This window comes from Pelodiscus sinensis, chromosome 15 (genome assembly GCF_052426305.1).
Source record: "Pelodiscus sinensis isolate ZL-2025 chromosome 15, ASM5242630v1, whole genome shotgun sequence".
NCBI classification, from domain to species: domain Eukaryota; kingdom Metazoa; phylum Chordata; order Testudines; family Trionychidae; genus Pelodiscus; species Pelodiscus sinensis.
This window is the reverse complement of record NC_143066.1, coordinates 32,648,897-32,675,209: the sequence shown is the minus strand read 5'-3', so window position 1 is coordinate 32,675,209 and position 26,313 is coordinate 32,648,897. Positions and strand designations below refer to the sequence as shown.

General features: G+C 50.3%; 1 protein-coding gene across 1 annotated transcript; it reads right to left on the bottom strand.

Moving 5' to 3' along the window:
* Nucleotides 1-613: 613 nt before the first annotated feature.
* Nucleotides 614-22,121, bottom strand: AP5Z1 (adaptor related protein complex 5 subunit zeta 1). The gene is made up of 17 exons (XM_075899651.2): nt 21,943-22,121; nt 20,610-20,747; nt 19,300-19,486; nt 16,246-16,390; nt 13,213-13,325; nt 12,504-12,669; nt 10,543-10,683; nt 9,702-9,739; nt 9,460-9,622; nt 8,803-8,981; nt 7,553-7,695; nt 4,340-4,489; nt 3,935-4,046; nt 3,322-3,419; nt 2,428-2,560; nt 2,056-2,270; nt 614-1,075 (listed from the first exon to the last, which is right to left on the bottom strand). Exons 1-17 carry the CDS (start codon nt 21,981-21,983, stop codon nt 805-807), a joined length of 2,433 nt encoding a protein of 810 aa, XP_075755766.1. The 5' UTR covers nt 21,984-22,121; the 3' UTR covers nt 614-804.
* Nucleotides 22,122-26,313: the final 4,192 nt, after the last annotated feature.

Genomic DNA, 26,313 nt, shown 5'->3' with positions numbered 1-26,313 from the left:
GTTGAATGTAGAACAAAACAGGAGCAGGGCAGGGCATAGCTTAGTTAAATCATTCCTATGAGCGGGCTCAAGTCATTTCCTGGCCCCAGGACTTGTCTTCTTGCACTAGGCACCTGTTCCAGGCAGAGTGCACAAGAGAGAAGAGCAAAGCTGGCGGAAGGACCAGCAGGACTCCCCACCATGCACTCAGAGCAAAGGAGAAGGAAAAGTCGTCACTGGCTGATTAGTCGGACAGGACAAAGTGCCCTTCCAGGGACTTGCTTTGAAGAGGGCCCTCTGCGTTTTCAGAAGCCTGCAGCCCAGAGCTCTTGGCTGAAGGGAAGCAGACTGGACCCCTCCAGCTAACAGCCCCTGGACAGGCGGGGCCTTTGGCTTTCTTGGAAAATGCCAATTCACAAACAGCCAGTGTCCTTCACCTGTATCACAGGGCTGGCTGCTTGGGGCACATGCAGAGCGAGTGCGCTGCTCCTGCATGGCAGGGTGATCTCACCGGGCTCCCCAGGTCCTGAGTCCTACAAGAGGAATCAATGGACATGCTCCTGCAGCGGCCAAGGGCAGAACAGCCACTCAGGAGAGGAAAGAGCAAGCCCACGCAGTCAGGCTTGGAGACAAATTTGCCTCTATTCCATCATTTATTGCCCATTTCCAGGGGGAGCGTAGCTCGGGGCAGCGCCCCGTCCCTCCTCCTTCCCCCCCATTCCGGCAAGCAGAGTCAGCAGCAGCAGGTTAGTCAGACCCCAGGCTGGGGCCAGCCGGGTCTCTCCTGTCAGAGCTAGGCAGCGGGCACTCGGAAACGCCACCACCTCACCCTGGCACGAAGCCAGTCCCCCTTTCTAAAAGCCGGCTGGCCGTCTTCATGGCGAGAGGCAGGGACACATTAGTGTCTCGGTGAAACCGGGGGCTGGCCACCTCCGCTGGGGGCGTCAGCACAAACTGTGCCACGCTGGGCATTTTCAAGAGGTTCATCAGCTCGGTGGCCCGCGTCAGGATCTCCTCGCTGTCTTCCTCACTGTACACCGAGGCCATGGCAGGGCTCTGGACAAACGCTCTCATCTTGGACAGGAACAGGGACATCCTGCAGGAGGGAAGGACACAGCCCGGAACCAGGAGCCTCAAGAGAACAGCTAGAGATTCATAAAGCTGCTGCAAAACTAGATCTAGTCTACAGGGGAAAGCACACTGCCCCCATCACCCACCTCCGCTGGACAGAGCGTGGGCGGGAGCTTCCTCAACAGTGAGCGTGCTGCCCCGCTGCCCCATAAGTGGCTGGGATCACCCACTGCCTACACTACACTAGTCTCTCTCGCCCAGAGTGGGCACCCCAAGAATTTGGGAAGATCACAGGCCGCACTTTACCAGAGGGGGGTGGGGTTTGGGATGGAGGCTGGGTGCCGAAGGGAGCTCAGAGTAGGGGACAGAGGGGCATGAAGGGAGTCTGGGTGAACGAGGGGGTTGTGACTTGGAACAGGGGATTGGGGTGTAGGTTCTGGGAGGGGGTGCAGGAGCAGGAGAGGATTCTAACCTGAGGAAGGGGTGCAGAAGGGATTGATGCCCTGGAGCAGAGAGCTGCGGTGCAGAAGGGGGTGGGATATCAGGTGCAGGCTCCGGCCAGGACATGCGTAACTAGGTGGCTTCCCAATGGGACCCTGGGGCAGTGTGCTACAGCCCCACATGCCGCTCAAAGGAAACGGCTGCTGGGGTCAGCGTGTGTGTCCAGGTGGCGCACTCCTTGGGGAGAGGGGAGCAGTAGGTCTCTGCTTGCTACGCGTGCCCACGAACGCTGCGTCTGGGGGTGGGGCAGGGTATGCCATGCAGAGACACGCAAGCTTTGAGTGGCAGCCAGGGAGCCTGCTCCAACCGCTACCCAGACGCACGTACAAAGCACGCTCCCTCCAATCACACTCTTCTATTGCTTTCACGGTTTGCCGTCTCGTTTCCCAGGGTCTTTGGGCTTTTCACTAGGGCTACCGGCCAACAGAACGAACCACCACAAACATTTGCTTGGTGACCTGGCCGAGCTGCAATTTAATCCTGGCCTGCTGCCCTGTTTCATACCTGGGGATCAAATCCTGGCTGCGGGATGCCAGTTTGGTCAGGGTTGTCATGAGAACCGTGATGACGCGTGGCGAGTACTTGGGGATGCTGGCTGAGGGCCGGAGCTGCGTGATTTCAAACAGCATGGCCTCCAGGGCTTCGAAGAACTTGTTGATCTGCTCCACTGTGCATCTTTTGTCGTAGGACACGGACATGTACTCGCCAATAGCCCAAACCTGCAGAGACACCATGGAGAGCAGAGTCCTTCTAAGAAGGGACTGGTGAGATTAGTTTGCACTGAAGGGGCAAGAAGGAAGTTTGTGGACAGAGCCTGTAGAGGGGGGCTGCAGGGAGGGGATCTGCTGGAGCAGAGGCAGGCAGGCGCCTCCTTACCACGGAGGTGAAGATACCCTCTTTGTTCCGGATGTTGCTGACAGTTCCTGAAAACTCCAGCAGCTCCTTGGACAGTTCCACTATCAGGGAGGGGTGCAGCTTACAGAGAAGCACCAGCTGGGAGCTCAGCACTCTGCCGGGGGAGAAGGGAGAAGTTATGGCTCCGGACCACTAGCTGCCCCCAATCTGACTGTGCTGGACAAAGGAGAGGTATCGCCAGCCCCGTTTGCAGCTGGGGCAGGCACAGCAAGAGCCATTGTTTGTTACAGCAGCATCCAGGGCCTCAAGCAACATCAAGCCCTAAAGCACTAGGCAGTTCTCAGTTTAGCCACCCGCCAGCACACAGAGGGGGGGCACTGTCCCTCACACAGAATCTCTCCCCAGAGCCAGTCCCATCTCAAGTTTGGGCTCAGCAAAATGCCTGGCACCCAGAGAGATCAGAGCAGGTGGTTCACCAGATTAGGGCCTACTAGTGAGGAATGGCTCTGCCCACTCAGGAGCCGGAACAGTGACTACCAGCAAGAGCATGTCTGCGGACGGCAAATCCGAGCCGCAGTGTGGGACAGTGGCCGCGGAGGCGCTGCGATCAGGGTGTGCGTGACCAAGGCCCTGACTGCAATGCCCAGCGGCTCTGGGCGTGGTCGGGTGGGAGCTCGCTGCAGCTCTGTCTGTCCCAGGGGCTCAGTTCCAGTGCCCTGGTTTCCAAGTGCTTGTGACCCACATGGTTTTCTTGACAGAGCGAGTTGCTGCTTTCTCCCTGGGCGTGTCGACCGCAGGGCACATCCCAGCGCCCTCAGAAGAGGGGCCTCGCAGGGATCGTGCCAAGACTGGCTACCCCTGGCAAGCAAGATGGGCTGGGAACTCCCTGGCAAGTCTATCCGCTCTCCCACTCACCTGTGCACGTCGGCCTTAAACGCCGGGAGCTCGTAGAGCTGCTCGCTCCTCTCCAGCAGCACCAACACCAGCTGGTTTATCAGGGGGCCATCTGCAAACTGGAGAGGGAGAAGCATTTCCTTCAACGCCATCCCCCCGATGCCCAGCCGCTGCCGCCAAACCCAGAGCGGCTGGGCAGGGGCGAGGAAGCCTGGAGGAGCCTGGCAGCTTGATCTGAGTACGGGCAGGAGCCTTGCGCTCGTCCTGCTGCTGCCTGCACTTGGAGGATTTCAAGCAATGCTGGGCTACTTTCCCCTCTCCTTAAAAGAGACAAGGAGGCAGCCTGCCCTTCTCAGCCTGATCCTAGAGGCTCGCTCCCTGCAGAAACACTCACAATCCCAGGAATTCCCTTTACAGTTTCACACACTGACTCTGGGAACTCAGGACCCTGGGTATTTACACCCCCCATTAAGGCCCAGAGCAAAGGGAAGCAGGCCCCCTCCCAGAGTGAGCAAGAACCCAAGCCAGAGGGATTTTAACCCTTTTGTTCCCATGGATATTCTTCACATGGCAGAGGGAAGCTCACAGACAGCAGTACACAGGAACCCAACTCCCCAGTCTGCGGGGAGCCTACCTCTTTCACCACGCCGAAGTATAGCTGCAGTAAGACAGGGACCGTGTCTGCACACTGCACAACCCGTGGACAGCTGGCCATGGACCCCAGCAACTGGCGAAGAGGAGCCAACCTGTGGGCAACAGACCCCAACATCACCAGCAAAGCAGCTTCCCTGAAGAATCCCAGCTTCCCAGCCCTGCCCGTTTCCGAACGCCTTGCAGAACCGAAGAGCAGAGGGACACGCCTACCACGTCCCAGCTGTGACTGCACAAAGGAGCCAGTTCACCTTACACAGCAACCCCAGCTCTCTCCCCACACAAATCCCTGACTGCAGGGCTGCTTCTTCCTCCTGGAGCCCTGGCATCCCCAGTCTCCCCTCTTCTGCACATGCAGCTGAATGAGATGCTGGCTGCAGCTACGTACCGCTCAGGGGAGTCTCTGGGGGCAGACTCAGTGCGGAGGAGATACTGAAAGGTGCTTCGGTAGAGCGGGTGGCGGAAGGCCTCCAGGCAGCTGGCTGGCTTTGCCGCAGGATCCCAGGCAGCTCGCTCAGAGATGGGAGTGGAGGCAGATCTAGTGACAGGCACACACAAGCGATGGGAACAGAGCAGCAAACTGCCTAGGTCACAATTAAGGGAATGGCAAGGCTGAAAGGCCTCCACAGCTGATCAATCCCCCTCCCCCAAAACTGTCGGGCTTCATTCAAATAGTCCCAAGAGTAAAATGATTCCTAGGGTGGCCAAACAGGACAGCAAGAGGGTTAACAGGCAGGGTACAAGGAATTCTGGGTAACAGACAGGAGCTAGGGCATACTGCACCATCCCTCAGCAGCTAGGCACAGTGCCACCCTCTAGCTCTCTCCAGCTGGTCACTAGCAGGCCCTGGCAGAGGATGGTGCAATGTCCAAAGGGGCAGATCCCAGTGCTCCACAACGACCGAAGGCAGGCTCGCCGATGGGGATGTGTGCACGTGTGCCAGCCTGTGTGTGTGCCGCAAAGGGGGCAATTACCCCGGGGCCCAGTGATTTTAAAGAGCGTGGAGCACTTGGCCACCACTGCTATTGCGGCGGCACTGGCCAGAGCGCCGTACAGCACGCTTCAGGATCCCATGTCGCGCATTCCAGGCTTCTCAGAGCGTCAGCGGGGGAGGGGAATGCCATGCCACCTGGGCGGTACTGAGGACTGGTTGCCCCAGCCCCACTTATTCTGCCCAAGGCCCCACCCTATCCAGAGGCAGAGCCACCCCCCACCCTCCGACACATTGTCCAGGGGCCCAGCGATCCTGTCAGCTCCTGTGACCCCAAGTCCCCTCTGCCAGCACACAGCTCCAGTGCAAGTCTCCGTTCCAAGCCTCCCAAGCTGTGCTCACAGTCAGGAGATCCCCAGGGTAAGAACAGACCACACGTGGGGTAGTGAGCCCCACCTCGCCCTCTGCAAGAAGCCAGTCATGTCACGTTACCCAGAGTTCCCTTCCATGCTCACATGACAGGCCCTGCCAAATTCACGGTCCGCTTTGGTCAATTTCAGTCAGAGGATTTTAAAAAATATGTAATTATTTTGGCTATTTAAATCTGAAGTGTCATGATTTGCAATTGTAGGGGTTTGAGTGTGGGGAGGATGCAAGGTTATTGTGTGTGTGGGGGGGGGGGGGGGTTGTACTGCTACCCTGTTACTTCTATGCTGCTGCTGGCAGCAATGCTGCCTTCAGAGCTGGGCAGCTGGAAAGCGGTGGCTGCAGGCTGGGCGCCCAGCTGGGAAGGCAGAGCCACTGCCAGCAGCAGCACAGAAGGAAGGATGACAGGGTATGGTATTGCCACCCATACTTCTGTGCTGTTGCCTACGGAGTTGGGTGCCCAGTCAACAGCTGCTGCTCTCCTGCTGCCCACCTTCTAAGGCAGCACATAAGTAAGGGTGGCAATACTCTGACCCTCCCCCCTCAAAATAACCTTGTAACCCCCCCCCAACCCCCGCAATTCCTTTGTGGGTCAGAACTCCCCGTTTGAGAAACGCTGGTATCCCCTGTGAAATCTATATAGTATAGGGTACTCAAAACACCAGATTTCACAGCGCCTGACACATTTTTCCATGCCCATGAATTTGGTAGGGCCTTACACATGACCCTCCCAGGACAGAATTTGAACTTCATGTCTGCCTGAAGAGAGGACAGGAACATAAGCAGGCCTGGCAGAATTGTTATTTTTTAATCAGTGAGATGGATAATATCAATGTTTAGTTTTAAGCTTTCAAAAAATTGTATCCAAATGTTCACAGTTTCAGGAAACTGGGGAGAGGAAGCATTTAGATAATGACTTATTACATGCTGGAGACTCAGAAAGTTAAAGCTTTATAACTATTAAAACACAGAATGTACAAAGTAAATATCCCTGAACCAAACTAATCAAGCAGCATTTTTATGACCATGCCCATCTATAATATTTTGATCATCATCAATGGAAATATTTTTTCATCATTGTGGGTGTATGGGAAATCCACATTTGCCAATAAAAATGGAATCCTTCCAAGCCTAAACCTAAGATTGGCTAACCGAGACCACGAGTTCTGGCATCCTCCCTCTGATAGTGCCCAATTCTGCACCCTCCAGGGGAAGGACACCTGCGTGGAATGGTGCACGTAAGAAAATTCAATGTAGAAGTGATGTCACCTTCATATTGGTGCACGTAACAAAATTCATGTGGTGGAGGTGAGGCCATAGGAGGGAGCTCAGGCCGGAGGCAGAGGGCTGGGATCCCTCAGGACTGTGAGGGATCCAGCTGGGGATGCGGGTACTAGGGAAGGACTGGGATTGAGGGATTCAGGCCTGGGATAGAGGGTCAGGATGCAAGGGCTCTGGTTGGGGATGCGGGCACTAGGGTAGGACTGGGATTGAGGGATTCAGGCCTGGGACAGAGGGTCAGGATGCAAGGGCTCTGGCTGGGGGTTCAGGCTCTAGGGTGGAGCTGGGGATGAAAGGTTTAGGGTACAGGAGAGAGGCCTCCAGGTTTGGGGAGGAGCTCTGGGCTGAGGGTTGGTGTGCAGGAGGGAGTATAGGCTCAGGGCTGGAGATGTGGGCTTTGGGGTGCTGCTGGGGATGAGGGTTTTGGAGTGCAGGGGGATGTTCAGGCTGGGGGTGCTCAAGGTGGGATAGGGATTGGGGCTTTCCTGGGCAGCTCCCCTTTACTGGCCGCGGCAGCTCTGTGCTGGGGCTGGCGGAGAGCGGTTCCCCTCTCCTCACTGCAGCCCTGAGCCCCTGCGTGGGGCTTAATAGCTCCTGCCTAAGGTTTAATGGCAAGCTGCATGGCTGCACAGCTTAGGGGGAACTATGACCGACCCCTGCCAATTGCTCAGACGTGAACATGAGGGAAGGAATGGAAATTCCTTCTGGACTCAGCCTATGCTCAGAAGCATGAGACCTCACTGTCCCTATCTATGCACATGCAGCAGAACTGCACGCGCTATTGGTCAGATGCTTCACATACCCTTGTAAATCCAGCTAAGGCAGCTGCCACTCTGAACTGATGCGGTGATGCATGTTCTTTGGGTGTGGGGCAGCCATTTCCAACAGTTAGTTCTGGTTCAAAGGGAGGGTCAGGACGCTGCCCAGTGTCAACGCCCTGAGAGGAGGGGAAGGGGATGTTACCTCAGCTGGACGTCCAGAGCAGCCGTCAAACATGGCAGATCAAGCAAGAAGTGAAAGATCTCGATGGCTGTGTCTGCACCCAGCAGAGCTGGGAGAAGGTCCCTGAACTCAGAGATCAAGGCTGGGCTATTCCATGCTAAAAGCTGCAGGGAAAGAGACACAGACTCACACAAACTGGCAGTAGTAAGGCTGCTACTCTTCCCCTCCCCACAACCCAGGATTCTCCCACTTCGGCAAAGGCAAAGCTGGGGAGAGGCACAAAATGTGCTTCAAAAGGCACTCAGGCTGGCCCAGCACAGGGATGGATTTACCTCTCAGCCTCCCAAAAGGGTGTCTGCAAGGATGCAACACGTGCTCCCAAAAGCCACCTGCAATGGGCTGATCTCAGAACTAGTCACTTGGAGTTTCTAAGCCTTAATGCAGGAGAATTAGCCTCCCCTGCCCCGCTCCAATCATGTCCTGCTGGCCTGGGTGTTGTCAGACTCCAATGAAGGAATTCCAGGGTGCTGGGACAAACAAGGAACTGAGCCCTTCCACTGGCCAGTTAGTCTCCTGGGGTAGAGCCCGCTGACTCCTCTTCTGTTACCATTTGAGACCCAACCTGTTACTCCCTTGCCCACTCCCAACTGCTGTATTATAAACCCAGACACCTCCAGGTCACAGATGTCTCCTGCAGCCTTTCAGACCCTAAACCACCACATAGATGTATGCAGAACTAACCCCCCATCACACACATGCTTTTAAACTGGGCTGAGTCCTTCTACGCCTCAGCCTGTTTGCCATACAGGTCTGGCAGTGGGCTCCGAACAGGGACGTGTGGAGGAACATTCGGGGTGGCGAACAGCAGGGCCTTGCCAGCCACCACAGGGGTGGGAGCAGTGGAGTGGGGGGCACAGGGAGGGAGCATTAACGATCCACAATGCCATTCCAGCCCCTGCTCTGCTCCTAGCCTGGCCCCAGCTGCAGTCCCATGCTGTTCCCAGGCCAGCTCCGGCCCCAGCCCTGTGCTCCCCTAGCTCAACTCTGCCCTCATCCCCACACCATCTCTAGCCCCAGCTCCTCCTCCGTTCCTTTGCTGAGCCAAGTGTGTAACCGGTGGGGGTGAATACGGACAGATTCTGTTACTGGTAGGGAGGGGTGAGGATGTGGACACTGCTGATGGACAGCCGCCCCTTTGACACATTGGGGGCTGCCACTGCAGGACACACGTGTGCAAAGAGCAGTGCTTGAATCAGCCCCGGGCCCCGGACCTTGAAGAGGTTTGGGAAGCTCTGTCTGAAGAGGCTGAGGTTCTCTGTGAAGAACCGGACGTTGTCCCTGCAGAACTGGATAAACTCGAAGGCCAGCATCGGGCTGTGGAAGAGCTGAGCAGGAATCCTGGTGAACAGGTGCCTGTAAATGGCCTCAGAATCCACCGCTGCTGTCTCACCTGGAGGGGGGGGGGGGGAAGGCACACTCAGGAGCTCCGCCCACCCAGCAGCCATCCTTCCCGGGCTGGCACAGTTAGAGTGGCTCACCAAAGTGACCTTCTTCTCTTTTGTACAACAGCAGCAGCCAGGGCAGTAGCAGAGGCAGGGTAGCTCCTGCATCTCCAGCACTGGACTGCCCAGCTCAGAGCCTGTCTGGAGCTGTCCCAGCAGCACCTGCTGCAGGAGAGGCACAGAGAAAGGCCGCCGGCTCGGCACTGCTGAGATAGGGCAGTGGCAGACACATGAAGAGAGTGGTAGGAAGCCATGATCAGCGCCTACTGATCCAACCCTGCCTCTGACAGAGGTCTGAGAGCGCGCAAAGTTACTGCAGACTCCCAAAGCTTATGGAGGTTGGGGGAACAGGGCGTGACAACAACAGCAACCCAACCGATCTCTGAGCAGCCGTAGAGAGGAGAGACCATGCCGCTGTCAGCTTACTGTGGTTCAGGAAGAACTGAGCAATGGGCAGTAGTGCCCTGGCATAAGAATGGTCCCCGCTGATTCGGCCATGCAAGATCTTCAGGCAGGAGAGCGTCCGGTACACGTAGGAGGCGTCCTGCCTGCAGATGATATCCATGATAGTGACAGCCTCAATGAGACACTGCACAAGAAAGCACAGCAAGATCAGAACGGCACAAACAAACAGCTCCTCCCCCCAACCCTTCCCCTTTTGTACTTACAGCTTTTTGCAGGTCCCCATCTGGTTTTTTCAGGGCCCCTAGTAGATAAACAAATCAAACTCAGTCCCCTGGTCCATGCTGGGTCATGGCTAAACTGGGCACTGTTGCTGATATTGACACGGGTTCTACTGGGAATGGATTTAATGCTGCCAAGTCCAGTATTGGATCGGTGGATGCTCTTCCTTCAGCCTCCAAAACAAATGATGAACTGAGCCCCTTTGGACCTTCCCATAACACAGGGCATCCTTACGGACCACACAGCAGCCCTATAGGAGTGTGGGCGAGTGGGTGCTCTGCTCATCAGCTGGGTGGCATTTGAATTAGGGATGCAAAATCCCAATTAATCAGTTAACCGGTTAAACATTGACCTAATGTTTAACCGGTTAACCAACTAAGGGGGACCCTGGGCCACCCCCCCCCCCCCCCCCCCCCCCCCAGGCTGGGGCTGGCTGCTGGTTTCCAGCTGTCAGCCACACAGGGTTGGCTGCCAGGGCTGGAGAAACCCTCTTCCCACTGCAGGCTGTGGGCTGGGGGCGAAGCTGGCCCTGGGGAACTGGTTAACTGTTATCTGTTCACATCCCTAATCTGAGTTGCTCCTGGGTGGCTGCCCAAGCACACAGCTTCCAGGGAACACTGCCTCAGACCCTTTCCTGCACTTCCACAGGCATGAGGGAATCATACAGTGATCAAAGTCAGGCAGCTTAAATAGATTCTTGGGCCGAGTCTCAGGCCAGCAGGAAGACTTTGCTTTCAGCCCCAGGAGGAAGCTGATTGTGATGATTGTTTAGAACGACACTAAGGGGCTCTGATGAGAGTCCAGCATATCCAAATCATAACTCACGCCGGTTGCTTTGCTCGATAAGCCGCTGGCAGTATTCAAAAGCCTTCTCTCTCAGACGCTCTTTTGGGGGAAGCAGGCGACTGGAGGTGGAGGTAGCAGAGACCATGGACATGACAGACCCATCTACCTCTGATCGGTCATCTGCAGAGAAGAGATCATTGCAGAACACACATTGCATGATACCGGTCAAGAATTACATCTATGAAAGAGGCTGTTCAAGCCATCCAGCTCACCAAGGGGGAGGAGATGGTATGATGGACTACCGCCATCACTACTGCGATAATCTTTGTACAAAGTATGCCTTGTAAGGGGCACCTGGAAACTCCTAATTTGCTGGTCAGAATTGTCCTGGTAAAATGTGTGTGGCAACATGGCTTGTGAAGTTATGAGAGTCCCCTGTATGATATTAACAACACATGATCTGAACCCCACAATCCTGCCCAGCCAGAAGTCAGGTCTGTCCTAAACAAAGGAAGTCATGTGTGCTTGCCTTGGTGAGCAGTTAAGTAATGAACAGTCAGCAAAGCAGAGAGGGAAAACAATGGACATTCTAACAGGTGCATTTCTAACTTTTATGCCTCTTTATTATAAAATCTCTCTTTATAGTTAACTAGACGACTTATCCAGCACTGTCCATGTCCAGGGCTGGCCCTGGGCCATGCACCCCACTTGCCAGTTTCTCCCCAGGGTAGGCCAGGCAGGCTGCCTGCCGGTGCTCTCCGGGGGCCAACCTAGGGGGGCAGGGCTACGTAGCAGCCAGCAGCTACTCCTTACGGCAGTCTGGTGTGGCAGGGCCTGTGTTGTCAGCCAGTGAGTGCTCACTAGGGCACTTGCTGCCCCCCTGTGGTCATGCATGAGTATAAAACTGTCCCTGCTGTCACACCACTCCATTTCCCTTTGATACAAAACAATCGCATTTCATGCACATCCCATTGTCCTGGGACAACCAAAACCTGACCTTGCTTTTAAGTATGATTTGAGGAAGCTGCATATCAAATTTGGTGGACCTAGCTCCTACTGTTAGGAGGAGTTCTTGAACAAATGGACTCGCAGACGGACGGACAGACAGACAGATGCACACTTCTAAAATCTATAGTAAGATATGATAAATTTATTTTACTATTTTTAATTTAATCCAGTGAGTTCAAATGGAAGTGTCTGGATAACTCCATTTGGGGTAACAAGTTATGAGCATTTACTCCTTTACATTTAAGAATGATGGATTTTTGTCGCGTCCAGACAGTAGAGGATATACATTTCTAAGGAAACTTCAGGGACTGGGGTCACCCTGCAGTATGACCAAGGCTGGTAAAAACTAAGGTGCACCTGGCTGGCTGCAGCACACACAGAACTGGGAGTGACTGACATGCTGAAGGCTGTTTGTTATCATTCCAGGCTCAATGCTACAGCAAGGCATTGTGATGGGCAACCCCAGCTCACAGTTACTTCCTGGTCTGGACTGTAGCCTGGTATGTCTCAGAGGGGAAGTGGTACCTGATTTCAATCCCATGGGGAACATTCTGTTGGCGTGTGGGAACATTACAACAGTACCAAAGGGGATGCTGCCCCACTCTCTCTACCATTCATTTCTTTTTCATTGAAGCCTGGAGGGATTTTTCCTGAAACCTGACATCCTATAGAAGTGGTTCATTCTGTCACATCAAATCATGGTCATTCAGCAGGCTCCCTGTGACATTTCCCTCACAACAGTGCTAGCCTTGGCATCCCCTGCTATTCATTTCTTCCAATGCCTCTCAATAACAACCCCCAAACCTCTGCTGAACTCACTCAGACATCAGCCGAGGGGGACAGTGCCAAAACGCACTGAACCAAATGGTGGTTTCATGGTGAAGCCAAGAAATACCCTTTCAGGACTACACCAGAAAACTCATCCTACATGGGTTGCAAAACACCACCCAACCTAACTGTCTAAGAACACACCCGGTGCCACAATCCAGTACCTGAATGAGGGCTGTTTGCCCCATCGCCATAGCACAACAGCCACTTGCGCAGCATGGAAAAGGCCTGCATGTTGAGCCATTGGTCCTCCGTGTAATACTGACCAATTGAGAGCACTGTGAAGAAGTCTGTGGCAACTGCACCATCCACCTCTGTGATAGGGCCAGGCTAGGAGATAAAAGATAAACTGGGTCAAGTGATGGGGCTTCTTGAGGTAGAGATTGTTGGGGAAAGGGAAAGTGGAGTCCAATCACATGAGTGGAGTCATTGAACATATTTGTATATTACACATATGGAGAAGACAAGGCCCACCCTGACAACCAGAGGCCTGGGATGGGAAGGTGCAGGTCTCTTTCCCTGGAAGGGGCCCTCAAAGTCCTTTTATTCCCATCTACCTCAAAAGCCAAATTTCAGCAACCTTCCATTTCTAGATAAATGGCCTTCAACATACAGCCTTGCTGTCACCAAAATCTGCAAGATGCTTCTATCTCTATATCCCCATCAGCCTAAGAGTTTGAAATCCAAACTCTGATCCCCACGTACCTGACCATGGAACTCACTGGCTGTCCAGCTGGCTAACAGCAGCAGCAGTTTTAAATCACCTTTCCTAAAATTGACCGAGCTCAGGAGCCTGGCGGTGGCAGCAGGAGATAGGAGGTGGTAACACGACTGTGACTGACTTTGCCAGGAACTCCAGATTTCAACTCTCACCTGCCTTGCTCTGGGATTGGAGAAGAAGCCTCCAGAAGGCTGTGCAATCCCTTGCTGAACACTTGCATATCTCAGCCAGTCAACCATCCTTTTATTAACCAGATTGGTCTGATCTACAGAGGGAAAGCAACATAGACCAGGTTAAATAACAAAGAGTCCTGTGGCACTTTAAAGATTAACATATTTATTAGGAAAAACCTAAACAATTAATGGTTCTGTGGCACCTAAGAAACTAACAAAAAATGTAGGTAGTATCAGGAACTTTCCTGGGCACCATTCATCTGAAGAAGTGGGTTGTACCCACGAAAGCTCATAACACCATCTAAAGTGCCGCAGGACCATTCGTTGTTTTTTAAGTTTTTTTCAGTTACAGACCAGCATGGATACCCCTCTGAGAAATTCATTAGGGTATTAGGTAGATCAGACTTAGATTCATCATAGCAAAGGGCTCTGCAGTGCACTAGTCACTAAAAACTGCTCCTGAACTAGTACACTTTAAACCTATCCTAAGTCTGCCAGATGAACTCTACTCTGGCTTCTCTCAGAGCAAAGGAATTCCTTCAGAGTCAAACTCTCAAGGTGATTTTCACACTAGGGATGTTAGCGAGTAGTCGACTATCCGATAAGTATAAGCAAAAGCTTGTGTTGGGAGGAGCTGTACAGGGCTGGCCACCATGAACAGAGGCCGCTCCAGCACCAGCCTGTTTGCAGCGGACAGGGCTGGCCGCCGCAAACAAGGGCTGCTAGACACAGCGCGAGCTGGGACCAAGCAGTCCCAGTTCACACTGGTCTGGGATGCTGCGCCTCTGCATTTTAAATGTAGTAAGAGCCAGACTCTTGCTACACTTAAAATGCAGAGCTGCAACACAGGTGGCTCCTGGAGCTGGCAGGAGCTGGGACTGCTCAGTTCCGGCTTAAGCCAGCTCCTGGAGCTACCCCTGCTGCTGCTTTGCAGAGTGGTCCTTATTGACTAATCATACAATTAGCCAAATAACTGCAATTTAACATCCTTATTTCACACCCCCATCCTTTTTCTACCTTTACACAAGCTCAGAGACCAGCATCTTTTGTATTCCATTCACAGCTTCCTTTATGATTCCCACTCCCACCCTTTTCCCCTTACTACATGTAATCTCATCAGTGTTCGGCACAATTCTTCAGCCCAAAGTCAGACAGCAAACACAAGTGCCTGGGATTTGTAATCCAGATCAACCCAGTGGTAGATCTGTTCCCCGTCCTGTCTCCGACAGCAAATATCAGGTGGACAGTATCAGAAGCTGAGATGTAATGGACAATAATGGAATAAATGGCCTGTGGGGAAGGTTTCCCTTCATTCAGGGAGTGGTGATTAGTCTGAACCCTGTAGCATGAAGCTCTCTATCCCCTAAGTAGTTGTCTCCTCCTGAATGTAGCAGGTGAAGACCGGGCAAGTGCAAATACTTCATTCCAACATCCTCCCTCAAGCCTCCCCCAGTCACTGTCCAAGAAGCGCAAATCTCAGCAAACTCCGGCACCTTGTCTCAGCACAGTACAGCGTCTCCTTTGCATAAGAGTATTTCTGTACCTTTCCCATCAAGCCTCCCAGGACTGGAGTGCTCTCCCAAAGCCTGCTCGCCAGTCTATCACCCCCACCTCTCAAATTCCCTGCCACTTCTATCACTTCTGTCTGGACGCTATGAAAAGCCTGGCTATTCTTCTCAACTCACTAACAGACACATACAAACTGGGAAGCCATGTGAGCCTTTTTGTCCCCACCTCAAGCTCCTTATGATACATATTTATATTGCCATGTGACAGTCAGAGGGCCCGGTGCTAGCCCCACACACATAGGATGGATCTCTCTGCCCTAAAGAGCCAGTGCCTTTCTGTCCTGTGAGGTGCCCAGCACGCTCGAGGGCACAGTACAAATAAGGGACCGATCCTAAAGAAGGATATTAAAATGCAATTATCTGGCTAATCAAATAATCGATACAATTTGTATCGACTATACAATTAGTCGATAAGCGCTGCCATACAGAGCTGCAGCAGAGGTGGCTCCAGGAGCCAGCTCCGGAGCCACCCATGCTGCTGCTCTGCATTTTAAATGTAGTAAGAGCCATTGGGTTCTTAATATATTTAAAATGCAGAGGCACGGTGATCAGCGTGAGGCAGGACTGCTAGGTCCTGGTTCGCGCTGAGTCCAGAAGCCCCTGTTTGTGGCAGCCAGGACTGGCCACATACGGGGGCTGCTTAGGCAGCAGCCTCTCTCTGTGGCCTTCCCTGGCTGCCACGAACAGATGCTGGTGCTGGAGCAGCTTCTGTTTGTGGCACCCAGGGCTGGCCATGGACAGAGACTGCTGCCTGAGCAGCCCCTGTCCGTGGCTAGCCCTGGCCAATGCGAACAGGGGCTGCTTGGTGGCAAGGGCTGCGGACAAGGGCTGCTTCCCAGCAGCATCCCCGATCCCCTTCCTGCTGCCTCTGTTAGAGGCAGTGGGGGAGGGAGGGGAGGCTGTACCCGGGGACAGTGCTGGGGGCAACTGGCTTGTAAGCCACTGCTTGAGTCTCCGCTCACCCCATGCTCCAGCAGCACTTCTGCTTTTGAAATGTACAACAGCCCCAGAAGGCTCTTGTTCATTTCAAAAACAGAAGAGCGGGCAAAGAGAACCAGCACCAGTGGGACTGAAGCAGTCCCCACTCGCCCCATTTCCCCATTGTGCCTCTGTCTCCCCTGCCCCCCGCTTAAATCTGATTCCCTCCAGCGGGGCTCCTACTCCTCTCCACCTTGCTGCCTGTGTCTGATAGGGGGAAATGACCAATCAAGTGGCTACTCGACTATCCAATAATCATTTGCTTATCAGATAGTCGACAAGTCGCTAACAGCCCTAATCCTCAATGGATCAGTGTCCCTTTCCCTGGGATATAGGTGCTGTTTATAAAGGCAATTTGCCAACGTCTCAAGTCATACTCATGGTCTAAGCCTTCAAAACCCCGTTTTAATCACTATGCTGCATGATTGTGGTTTGTTCCTTCCCTGCAGGACTCTCTTGCGTTTACCTTCAGTTAGGCTTGCTGGAGATAGACTGATGATCTTTGAGAGTAAAGGAAGAAGGTGCCGTGAACTCTGGCTCTCGGGCAATCGTCCTTCCAGGACTTTTACAACACGTTGCCCCACTGCTAACACCTCTGCCTTTTTATTTCCCTTAAAATGAAGCAAAGATTAAAACAAAATGACCATTTGCAACTTTTAATGGTTTCAGTCTTACACACCCCTAGGTGAGAGCAATTCTGCTCTGGTGCTGAGTGCAGCTATTTTACCATAGTCCACAGATCTCTTATACAAGCTGAAGCCACAGAGTCCAAAGGAGAAAACATTTGATTGAGAAACAAGTCTGTGGATAGCCACAATTTAAAATTGAATTCATTTACTAAAAATGGCTTTAGAGGACACTCCCCAAGTACTGTGTTCCATCCATGCTGGTTGAGTGTAAAGGCAAACAATAGAGCTAACTCCTCCTTATAATCCCTAGTGGTGAATTTGCCAATATGATTATTAAATGCAAGGCTTGTGGCTTTGACTCAGATTGAACGAACACGTTCCAACTAGGGATGTGAATGGTAAAATAGTGGGGGCTGCAGCAGCTCCCCACTCACTGTGGGCAGGGAGCCGCTCCAGACCCATACAGTCCACCACAAGCAGGGGGCGCTCCAGTTCAGCCGCTCCCCCTTTCATCCGTTAACCAATTAAACAGGATTTTACATACCTAGTTCTATCATGTCTAGTTAGCTGGTACCTATACAGAGAACAAAACTCTTTGGCCATGTCTACATTGCGCTGTTTTGTGCAAGAAATATACAAATGAGATGAAGCGTGGAATATCGCCATGCCTCATTTGCATAGTTGAGTGGCCACTTTTTGCGCAAGAGGCTTTAGCCAAAAAGGAGCCGTCTACATGACTCCTTTTTGTGCAAAACCCCCCTCTTGAGCATGAGCCAGTCTTCCTGAAAAAAATGTGGAAGAGCGACTCTTGCACAAGAGGGGTTTTTTGCGCAAAAAGCAGCCGCTCGTTAATTATGCAAATGAGGCATGGTGATATTCCATGCTTCACATCATTTGCCTATTCCTTGCGCAAAACAGCACAGTATAAACGTAGCCTGTTTGGAAATTGTTGCTGTGATTTAAGATGCATAATCAGACTGCATTGTCAGGGAAGATGGGTTTCCCACAAAGATTACCCTCCTTTAGCATGACAGGCATATACCCTAGCTTCTGAGGCCGCCTTAGTGGAATCAATGGTTTTCTTCCTCCTCCAAAATCATCATGCCAGCAGACATTAAAACCAATTCAAGTATTCAGAGTCTCTGACAGTCTTCCCAACTAGCCACCTTACCCTCTTGAGCTGAAAGATGAAAATCAACAGCAACCTGTGGGACCCCCTTGTTCACTAGTGATCACATGTGTGCCCTACTTAGGAAACAGCAGACAATTAGGTGGTAAGCTACAGAACCTTACAGAGATGAGGAAACTGCACTTGGGAACTCTTCCCAAGGCCAATATACATATACTCCCATTCCCATACCCTCACCATGCACATGGGCAGATGGACCAAAGAAACACATTAAAGAGGAAGCTTGTGATTTAGAGATGCCTACAATAAAGGAAAAGGCTTACAAAGCTGTGACACAGAAGAACTGAAGGAACCAAGTCATCATGCTGTTGATATGCACCCCTGGAAGCTTTTTAGAGAGAAGCCTGAACAAATTATGATCAGTGGCAGATTTCCAGGTTTTAACACATTTACATGTCACTTGGACACTGTCCTTCCCCTGTTATAAATGTCCAGTGTCTAAAATTACATCTGCCAGTCTACCCTCCCAATAAATAGAAGTGCAAGAGGCAGAGAAGCCAGGGAAGAAAGTTGCTGCAGCTGCCTCTTTGAGGCAACAGTAAGGCCACAAGCTCTAGAAAGCTACAAGTCTAGGCAAAGTACACAGAACTGACCAAGATGCTATGACAAGTAGGCAAACAGAATGAATGACTCACTTCCCACATCCGCCTCACTTCCTTGCAGTTAGAGAAAGAAACCCATCTAAAAGGAGACACTAACAGGCAAGATTGAAAGACAAGGAGGCCTTTTTGTAAGGGCTCTGCTGAATAGTTCCTGTTTTCATTGCATCAAGTTGGACATTGCTCATTAGTGCCACCTGCTGTAAAGAGTTACAGTAGCAGCATTAACTGCCAGCAATATTGAAATAAAGTAACCGTTTTGTGGTTCTGTTTCTAATTCCAGGATAAATACACAGATGAGAAGTCAGATTTAGATTCTGGAATGATTACATTTTAACTATGAAACTGCTTGTTGGTGAAGGGGGGGGGGGAGCTTATAAATAAGTTACTACCCAAGTAAAGGTACATTAGAATCTTGCAACACAACCCAAACCTGATTACACGTGAAAACAGATCTTCCCTCCCTCTTGGATCTGGATCATCTCTGACCACCTTCTCCTGCCCAATGGGGGTTGGCACAGCAACAGCTGCGTGCCAAGTTATCTCCAGCAGGTAGCTCCCCAAGAGCCATTGCACACGGGGAGCCGGCTTTTAAGCCAGCTCCCCATGCATACCGGGAGCCTGCATGTAACCAGGAACGTTCAGGCTCATTGGTTCACCATGTATATGGTTACACTTTCACATTTCTGCTATAGAGTTTTTATGTATTTTGTTTTTTATATTTGAGCATAAAAAACTAGCACTATAAACAGACAATAAATTTTTTGGATCCTTGCCTTTGTAGGCATGAGCAGCAGTAGATTAAACTATTACAGGAGCTTGTACTGAAAGGTTCCTCCTTCCCACTCCCCAGGTCACAGAGCCCACTGCTCCCAGCCTCTCAGCTATGCACACCTTGATTTTCCATAGCTCATTATCACATCTTGACTACACAGCAAACCTAGCCATTTGACTCCAAACAAAGCATACATTAAGTTCTCTTTGTTCTTATTTATACACATGTAAGTAACTTTCACTCCTCTTGAGCTAAGTGAAGGAGTACCGAAGTCAGAAAGCAAATCTGCGTTGACTAGGCAAGATTCCTGACAGCAGAGTTCATCTACCTGAGCCAAGAGGATGGAGGACACTAGACTCAACAGCTTTGCATCCTGGATTTCATCACAGGACAGGACGATGTAGTTGCTGGGTGACATCTCTCTCAAGATGGCAGCACACAGAGCCTGAACCTGCTCAGGACACTTGGGCAAACACAATGCTGTCTGCAACAGCTCTACAAATTTGCTATCCAACCTACAAAGAAAAAATAAATAAAAGCCAGTCTTTCAGGCAAGGCATCATAATAGAAAAAAAAAACAAGAAAAAGGATGTTTGTTTATTCATATTTGACAGTGTTGATATGGTATAATCTTTGAAGCTGGCCATAAGTAATCTCATTTTACTCAACCTCTTCAGTATGGGCATTTCTGGATTTCACTCCTTTAATAAGGCCTGATCAAATGAAATCAGAGGGATTTTTTCCCTACTTACTTTAACAGAAGCTAAACGGGGACCCTAGTTTGCAAGGGGAAAGAGAGTGGATTATATTTCAACATCTGCAACTTGCACAGTGTTTTCAGTAAAGGAAATGTTTTGCAGACACCTAGCCTTCATTTCTGATCCATCAAGAACACAATGCTTTGTATCTCATGTGTACTGGAGAAACACAAGTTTCAGTTTCAACATCTATAGTCTAAGAGAAAAACAGTTACTGGGAATAGTACACTGAAGAGGATGCTAAGAAAATATTTTCTGTTACAGAAACAGAAAACAAACTTATACACACACAAATTCCACTTTCACAAAATTTACTTTTCAGGTAAGGTGCATAAATATAGATGTTATATAATAACAGACAGTAATAGATTTATAAGCGCATAGCACTTGCCCATGGGTACACTATCATATTGTTAGATACATTCAATTAAAAAAACAACAACAATTTTTGGTCTCTGCAAATGCAACCCACAAAGGAAGTAGAGCATGTAATACGGGTTGAACTTCCCTAGTCCAGTGCTCTCTGGTCCAGCATGACTTCAGTTAGCCAGGTGTCCACTTATCATGGATGTGACCAAATTTCCTGTGGTTCCATAAAGTTTGTTTACTGCCACCAGCCCTGGTTCTGTGTCCTGTGCTGTTATTTAACTCTAATTTACCTCAAATGTCTTCTAAGAGCCTAGTAAGCAGCGGAAGTGTTGGTAATGCTGCTGGACAATATTGACCTCCTGCGATCCGGCACTGCTCAGTTCCAGAGGGTGCTGGACTAGAGAGGTTCAGTTCTCCCTGTAATACTGATCTTTAGAATACTGAAACACAGTCCTGACAGTACCCTGTTACAGTAACTGCCTAACAAAGCTTAAAATGTCCTCTCACTCACTTCCGGTCATATTTTGTGGCTGAAACAATAAGGAAAAGTCTCTGCAAACAGTCAATGGTCTCAATTCCCAAGTCATGATTCTGGAGAAGGCTTGTGATTCGGGAACTGAATTTCCTCAGTTCTTCATCCTGGATCTCCCTAGTCAAGACAAGAAACACAGGAATTAGGAAGTCCTAAACCAGTTAAATTCTATGGTCTAACACACAGAAATAAAAACAGAAGAAAGGGAGTGCTGAGGCAATACATTCTTCTACACACAGGTCTGCATTCCAGTGCTCTCTTAACCTGAAAGTGAAAATAGTGGTATCAAACATATTTCTGTGATTTCAATTGTCTGAAATGTTTGTTCCTTTAAAACCATTTCCGCTTTATTTTTGTGCTATGCAGTTTCTACTAGCTTTTCAAGTTCAAGAAGCCAAATTCAGAGCCTCTTTTCAAATGGCAAGCATCTTTTAAAATAAATAAATAGCTACTACCACTTCAAAGCTATGGCTACTAAACTGGGAGGGAGAGGGGAAAAAACCTTTAATATCTCCTCAAAACATGCCATTTCATCGCTTGGTTTGCCACAAAGGAAACAAAGCCAAAGCTAGGAAGACCCAGGGAGCTCTGCAAATCTCTGAACGCAACACCTTGCTGGATTCCCAGCAGCTCTAGGAAAGTGCAGTATTTCCGAGCGACATCAGGCTGAATCTGGAATCAGCCTTCTAAGAAAGCTGAATCTGGAACCGTTTTCAGCTGCACCCGCTTCCACCGCCAATTGTCAGCAGTAGGGAAGCCGCTTAGTGGAGGCTGCCAGTTCCAAGAGGCTGCCTCCCGTCTGCACTTGCAGCGTCCCCTTCTGGCTCCGATAGATCGGGCAAGTCACTTCCCACCCGCGCCTCAGCGTGCCCGCCTGGGCAGTGGGGAGAATCCCCCCCTTCCCACTGAGCTTGTAAGATGCTAGCGGCAGAGGAGCCCTGCCCGTGGGAGCACAAAGCGCTGGGAACATTCACAGCCTCGGGAATTTGTTGCTCGAGACACCCGCCGAAGCACAACCACACACCGCAACACACACACCCCGCCACACACACTGCCCCCCGCAACACACACACCCCGCCACACACACTGCCCCCTGCAACCTCCCCGCCACCCCCCCCCCGCCCCCCCACACACACTGCCCCCCGCAATCCCCCCCCCCGCCACACACACAGCTCTGAGCAGAACCAGGCACCCACGCAGGGTCGGACAACAGCCCCTCTCCCCCCGCAGGCGCCCGGCCGCCCAGCGCTCCCCCCCCCCCCGGCCACGTCTCTAGCCAAGGAAGGGTCTGGCTGAGCCGGGGGGCCCGCACCTGGCCTGCCGCAGGAAGCTCTCCGTTCCCGGGGTGAACATCCCGCCGGGGCTCGTCCCGGGCCACAACAGGGCGTCAGGGCAACGAAGGAGCACCCCGTCTCTGCTCCCCCCGGCCACTTCCGGCAGGCGCGTCCGTTCCCGATGAGGGTCCCCACGAACCCGCCTCCCCCTCGCGAACAGTTCCGGGAGCAGGAGCCGCTTTGCCTCCCCGACCATAGCGCTCAGATAGATCCCTGCGCACGGGTATGCTTTACATGTGTCCTTCCGCCTGGTGGAGGGGACGGGGAAATAATCCCCCGCTTAGTAAGGGGAGATGGCTGAAGCCCAGTTCACAGATCAGCTACAGACACAGCACCCATGCCCCTGCCTGCGGGGGGAATGGGGGGGGGGGGGGGGGGGAGGGAGCAAGAGGCCCAGGATGAGCAGGGGCCTGCAGCCAGGTGCTGTGCTCCCAGGCCTAGAGGCTGCCCCAGGCTGGAGCCGTATCTTGCACCCAGGGGTGGGGTGTGGGAAGCGGTTGCAGCACCGCTGGAATTCAGACCCTCCCCTCGAAGCAAAGCTGCCAGAACCATTGGTGGCAGACCCTGGCAGTGACCCTATGGGGGGGGGGGGGGTAGGACATGAGCAGCGGCACAGGGGAGGGTCATTTCACAGAATTGTCCAAATACATCTGGCAACTCCTGCCGTTTAGGGGTTCGTGGCCCTCTGCTACCATGTGAACCTACCCAAACCAGAAGCATGGCCCCTCCCCGCGGGTTGCCAGGTGTCCAGTTTTGAACCAGATAGTCTAGTAGTTGAGCTTTCTGTTCAGGAAACAAATTGAGAAAATATAAATGTCGGGTATTTTCTAAATAGGCTGTAATGTAGATTGTGATGTAATGGCAAGTCTGCCTGGTATTTTTGTTGAAACCTTCTGGCAATCGTATGGCCCTGACAGGGGTGGCCCGTGAGCTAAGCAGCTGCCTAGGGTGCCACTGGCCCAGGCACCTGATCACAGCTTTGCAATTGTGCCACCCCACCTAGGGCGCCAGCTGCTGTAGCCTACCTTGGGCCGCTCCTGGGCCCTGAGGCACGCCAGGCTAAGCACAGGACCAAGGCAGGGTCTGGAACAGACTGCCATAACTCTGTGCCTAAGGAAGCTGGCAGAGTGTGGCTAGGGTCAGAGATTTTACACTTGCATTGTAAGGAAAATGTGACATGGGCAGAAGCTCTCAGCCTTTCCTGGGACCCATTTGAAAATAAGGTGTTTTGGAAAGGCTAAGAGATACAAATAGCCCGCAAGCTGCCTTCAGAGGTTCATTATTAGGAACATCCTTTCTGACTTAAAAAAAAAAAGCAAAGGTTGTAACTTTTATAGCAGCGCATGCCCTCAAAATTCCCTCTACTCTTTTCCATCCATGTGTAATGTAAATTTTGTTATATTAATCAGGAAAAGGCAGACAAATAAACAGTGGCAAATTTTTAAAGTACTTCTACGCAAATGCTAGAAGTTTGACTAATAAAGTTGGATGAACTAGAGTACCTTGTATTAAAGGAGGAGATTAACATAATAGGCATCACAGAAACCTCGTGGAATGAGGAAAATCTGTGGGACACAATCATACTAGGATATAAAATATATTGGAAGGATAGAACAGGCCCTGTGGGTGGCGAAGTGGCACTATATGTGAAAGAATGTAGAATCAAATGAAATCGAAATCTTAAATGAATCAACATGTTCAACAGAATCACTATGGATAGTAATTCCATGCTCCAATAATAAGAATATAGCAGTAGGGATATATTATTGACCACCTCACCAAGACAGTGATAGTGACATTGAAATGTTAAGGGAGATTAGAGAGGCTACCAAAATAAAAAACTCTATAATAATGGGGGATTTCAATTATCCCCATATTTGACTGGGTACATGTCATCTCAGGAAGAGATGCAGAGATAAAATTTCTCAATGGCTTAAATGATTGCTTCTTGGAGCAGCTTGTACAGAAACCCACAAGGGGAGAGGCAATTCTCGAGTTAGTCCTGAGTGGAGCACACGATCAGGTCCAGGAGGTAACTATTACAGGACCACCTGGGAATAGTGACCATAATATAACAACATTTAACATTCCTGTGGGGGGAAGAACACCTCAGCAATCCAGCACTCTGGCATTTAATTTCAAAAAGGAGAATTACACAAAAGTGAGTTTAGTTAAACAGAAATTAAAAGGCACAGTGACAAGAGCCAAATCCCTGCCAGCTGCATGGAAACTTTTTAAAGACACCATAATAGAGACCCAACTTAAATGTATACCCCAAATTAAAAAAACATAGTAAGAGACCTAAAAAAGAGCCACCATCGTTTAACCACCATGTAAAAGAAGCAGTGAGGGACAAAAAGGCATCTTTCAAGAAATGGAAGTCCAATCCCAGTGAGGTAAATAGAAAGGAACATAAACACTGTCAAATTAAGTGTAAAACTGTAGTAAGAAAAGCAAAAAAGATTTTGAGGAACAGCTAGCCAAAAACTCAAAAAACAATGGCAAAATGTTTTTTAAGTACTTTAGAAGCAGGAAACCTGCTAAAAAACCAGTGAGTCCCCTAGACAATCGAGATACAAAAGGAGCAATCAAGGATGATAAGGCCATTGCGGAGAATGATTATTTGCATCAGTCTTCACGGCTAAGGCTGTTGGGGAAATTCCCAAATCTGCACCGCCCTTTGTTGCAGATGAATCTGAGGAACTGTCCTGGATTGAAGTGTCATTAGAGGAGGTTTTGGAACAAATAGAAAAACTTAACGTTAACAAATCACCAGGACTGAATGGCATTCACCCAAGGGTTTTAAAAGAACTCAAATGGGAAATTGCAGAACTGTTAACTGTGGTTTGTAATCTATCTTTTTAATCAGCTTCCGTACCTACTGACTGGAAGATAGCTAACGTGACACCAATATTTAAAAAAGGGCTCTAGAGGTGATCCTGGCAATTACAGACCAGTAAGTCTAAGGTCGGTACCAGGCAAATTAGTTGAAACAATAGTTAAGAATAAAATTGTTAGGCACGTAAAAGAACATCATTTGTTGGGCAAAAGTCAACATGGTTTCTGTAAAGGGAAATCATGTCTTACTAATCTATTAGAGTTCTTTGAAGGGGTTAAACATGCGGACAAGGGGGATCCAGTAGATATAGTATACTTAGATTTTCAGAAAGCCTTTGACAAAGTCCCTCACCAAAGGCTCTTGTGTAAATTACATTGTCATGGGATAAGAGGGAAGGTCCTTTCATAGATTGAGACTGGTTAAAAGACAGGAAACATAGGGTAGGAATAAATGGTAAATTTTCAGAATAGAGAGGGGTAACTAGTGGTGTCCCCCAAGGATCAGTCCTAGGACCAATCTTATTCAACTTATTCATAAATGATCTAGAGAATGGGGCAAGCAGTGAGGTAGTAAAGTTTGCAGATGACACTAAACTGTTTAGGATAGTCAAGACAGAATCAGACTGTGAAGAACTTCAAAAAGATCTCACAAAACTAAGTGATTGGGCAACAAAATGGCAAATGAAGTTTAATGTGGATAAGTATAAAGTAATGCACGCTGGAAAAAATAGCCCAACTATACATATAATATGATGGGGGCTAATTTGGCTACAACAAATCAGGAAAGAGATCTTGGAGTTATCATGGATAGTTCTCTGAAAATGTCCACACAGTGTGCAGCAGCAGTCAAAAAGGCAAATGTTAGGAATTATTAAGAAAGGGATAGAAAATAAGATACAGAATATCTTACTGCCCCTGTATAAAACTATGGTATGCCTACATCTTGAGTACTGTGTACAGATGTGGCCTCCTCATCTCAAAAAAGATATTTTGGCCTTGGAAAGGGTTCAGAAAAGGGCAACTAAAATGATTAGGGGTTTGGAACAGGTCCCATATGAGGAGAGGCTAAAGCGGCTGGGACTTTTCAGTCTGGAAAAGAGAAGACTGAAGGGGGATATGAGAGAGGTATATAAAATCATGAGTGGTGTGGAGAGGGTGAATAAAGAAAAGTTATTCATTAGTTCCCATAATATAAGGGCTACAGGACACCAAAAGAAATTAATGGGTAGCAGGTTTAAAACTAATAAGCGAAAGTTCTTCTTCACACAGCGCATAGTCAACCTGTGGAACTCCTTGCCACAGGAGGCTGTGAAGGCTAAAACTATAGCAGAGTTTAAAAGATAAGCTAGATAAATTCTTGGAGGTTAGGTCCATAAAAGGCTATTATAGCCAGGGGGTAGAAATGGTGTCCCTGGCCTCTGTTTGTCAGAGGCTGGAGATGGATGGCACGAGACAAATCGCTTGATCATTGTCTTTGGTCCACCCCCTCCGGGGCACCTGGCTCTGGTCAC

Coding starts and splice junctions, on each gene's coding strand:
- AP5Z1 (XM_075899651.2), bottom strand. CDS start 21,983: ATGTTCACCCCGGGAACGGAGAGCTTCCTGCGGCAGGCCAG. Junction 20,748..21,942: donor AGCTTCCTGCGGCAGGCCAG/GTGCGGGCCCCC, acceptor TGTCTTGACTAG/GGAGATCCAGGATGAAGAAC. Junction 4,490..7,552: donor GCTCTGGACGTCCAGCTGAG/GTAACATCCCCT, acceptor GCCTGTCACTAG/ATCTGCCTCCACTCCCATCT.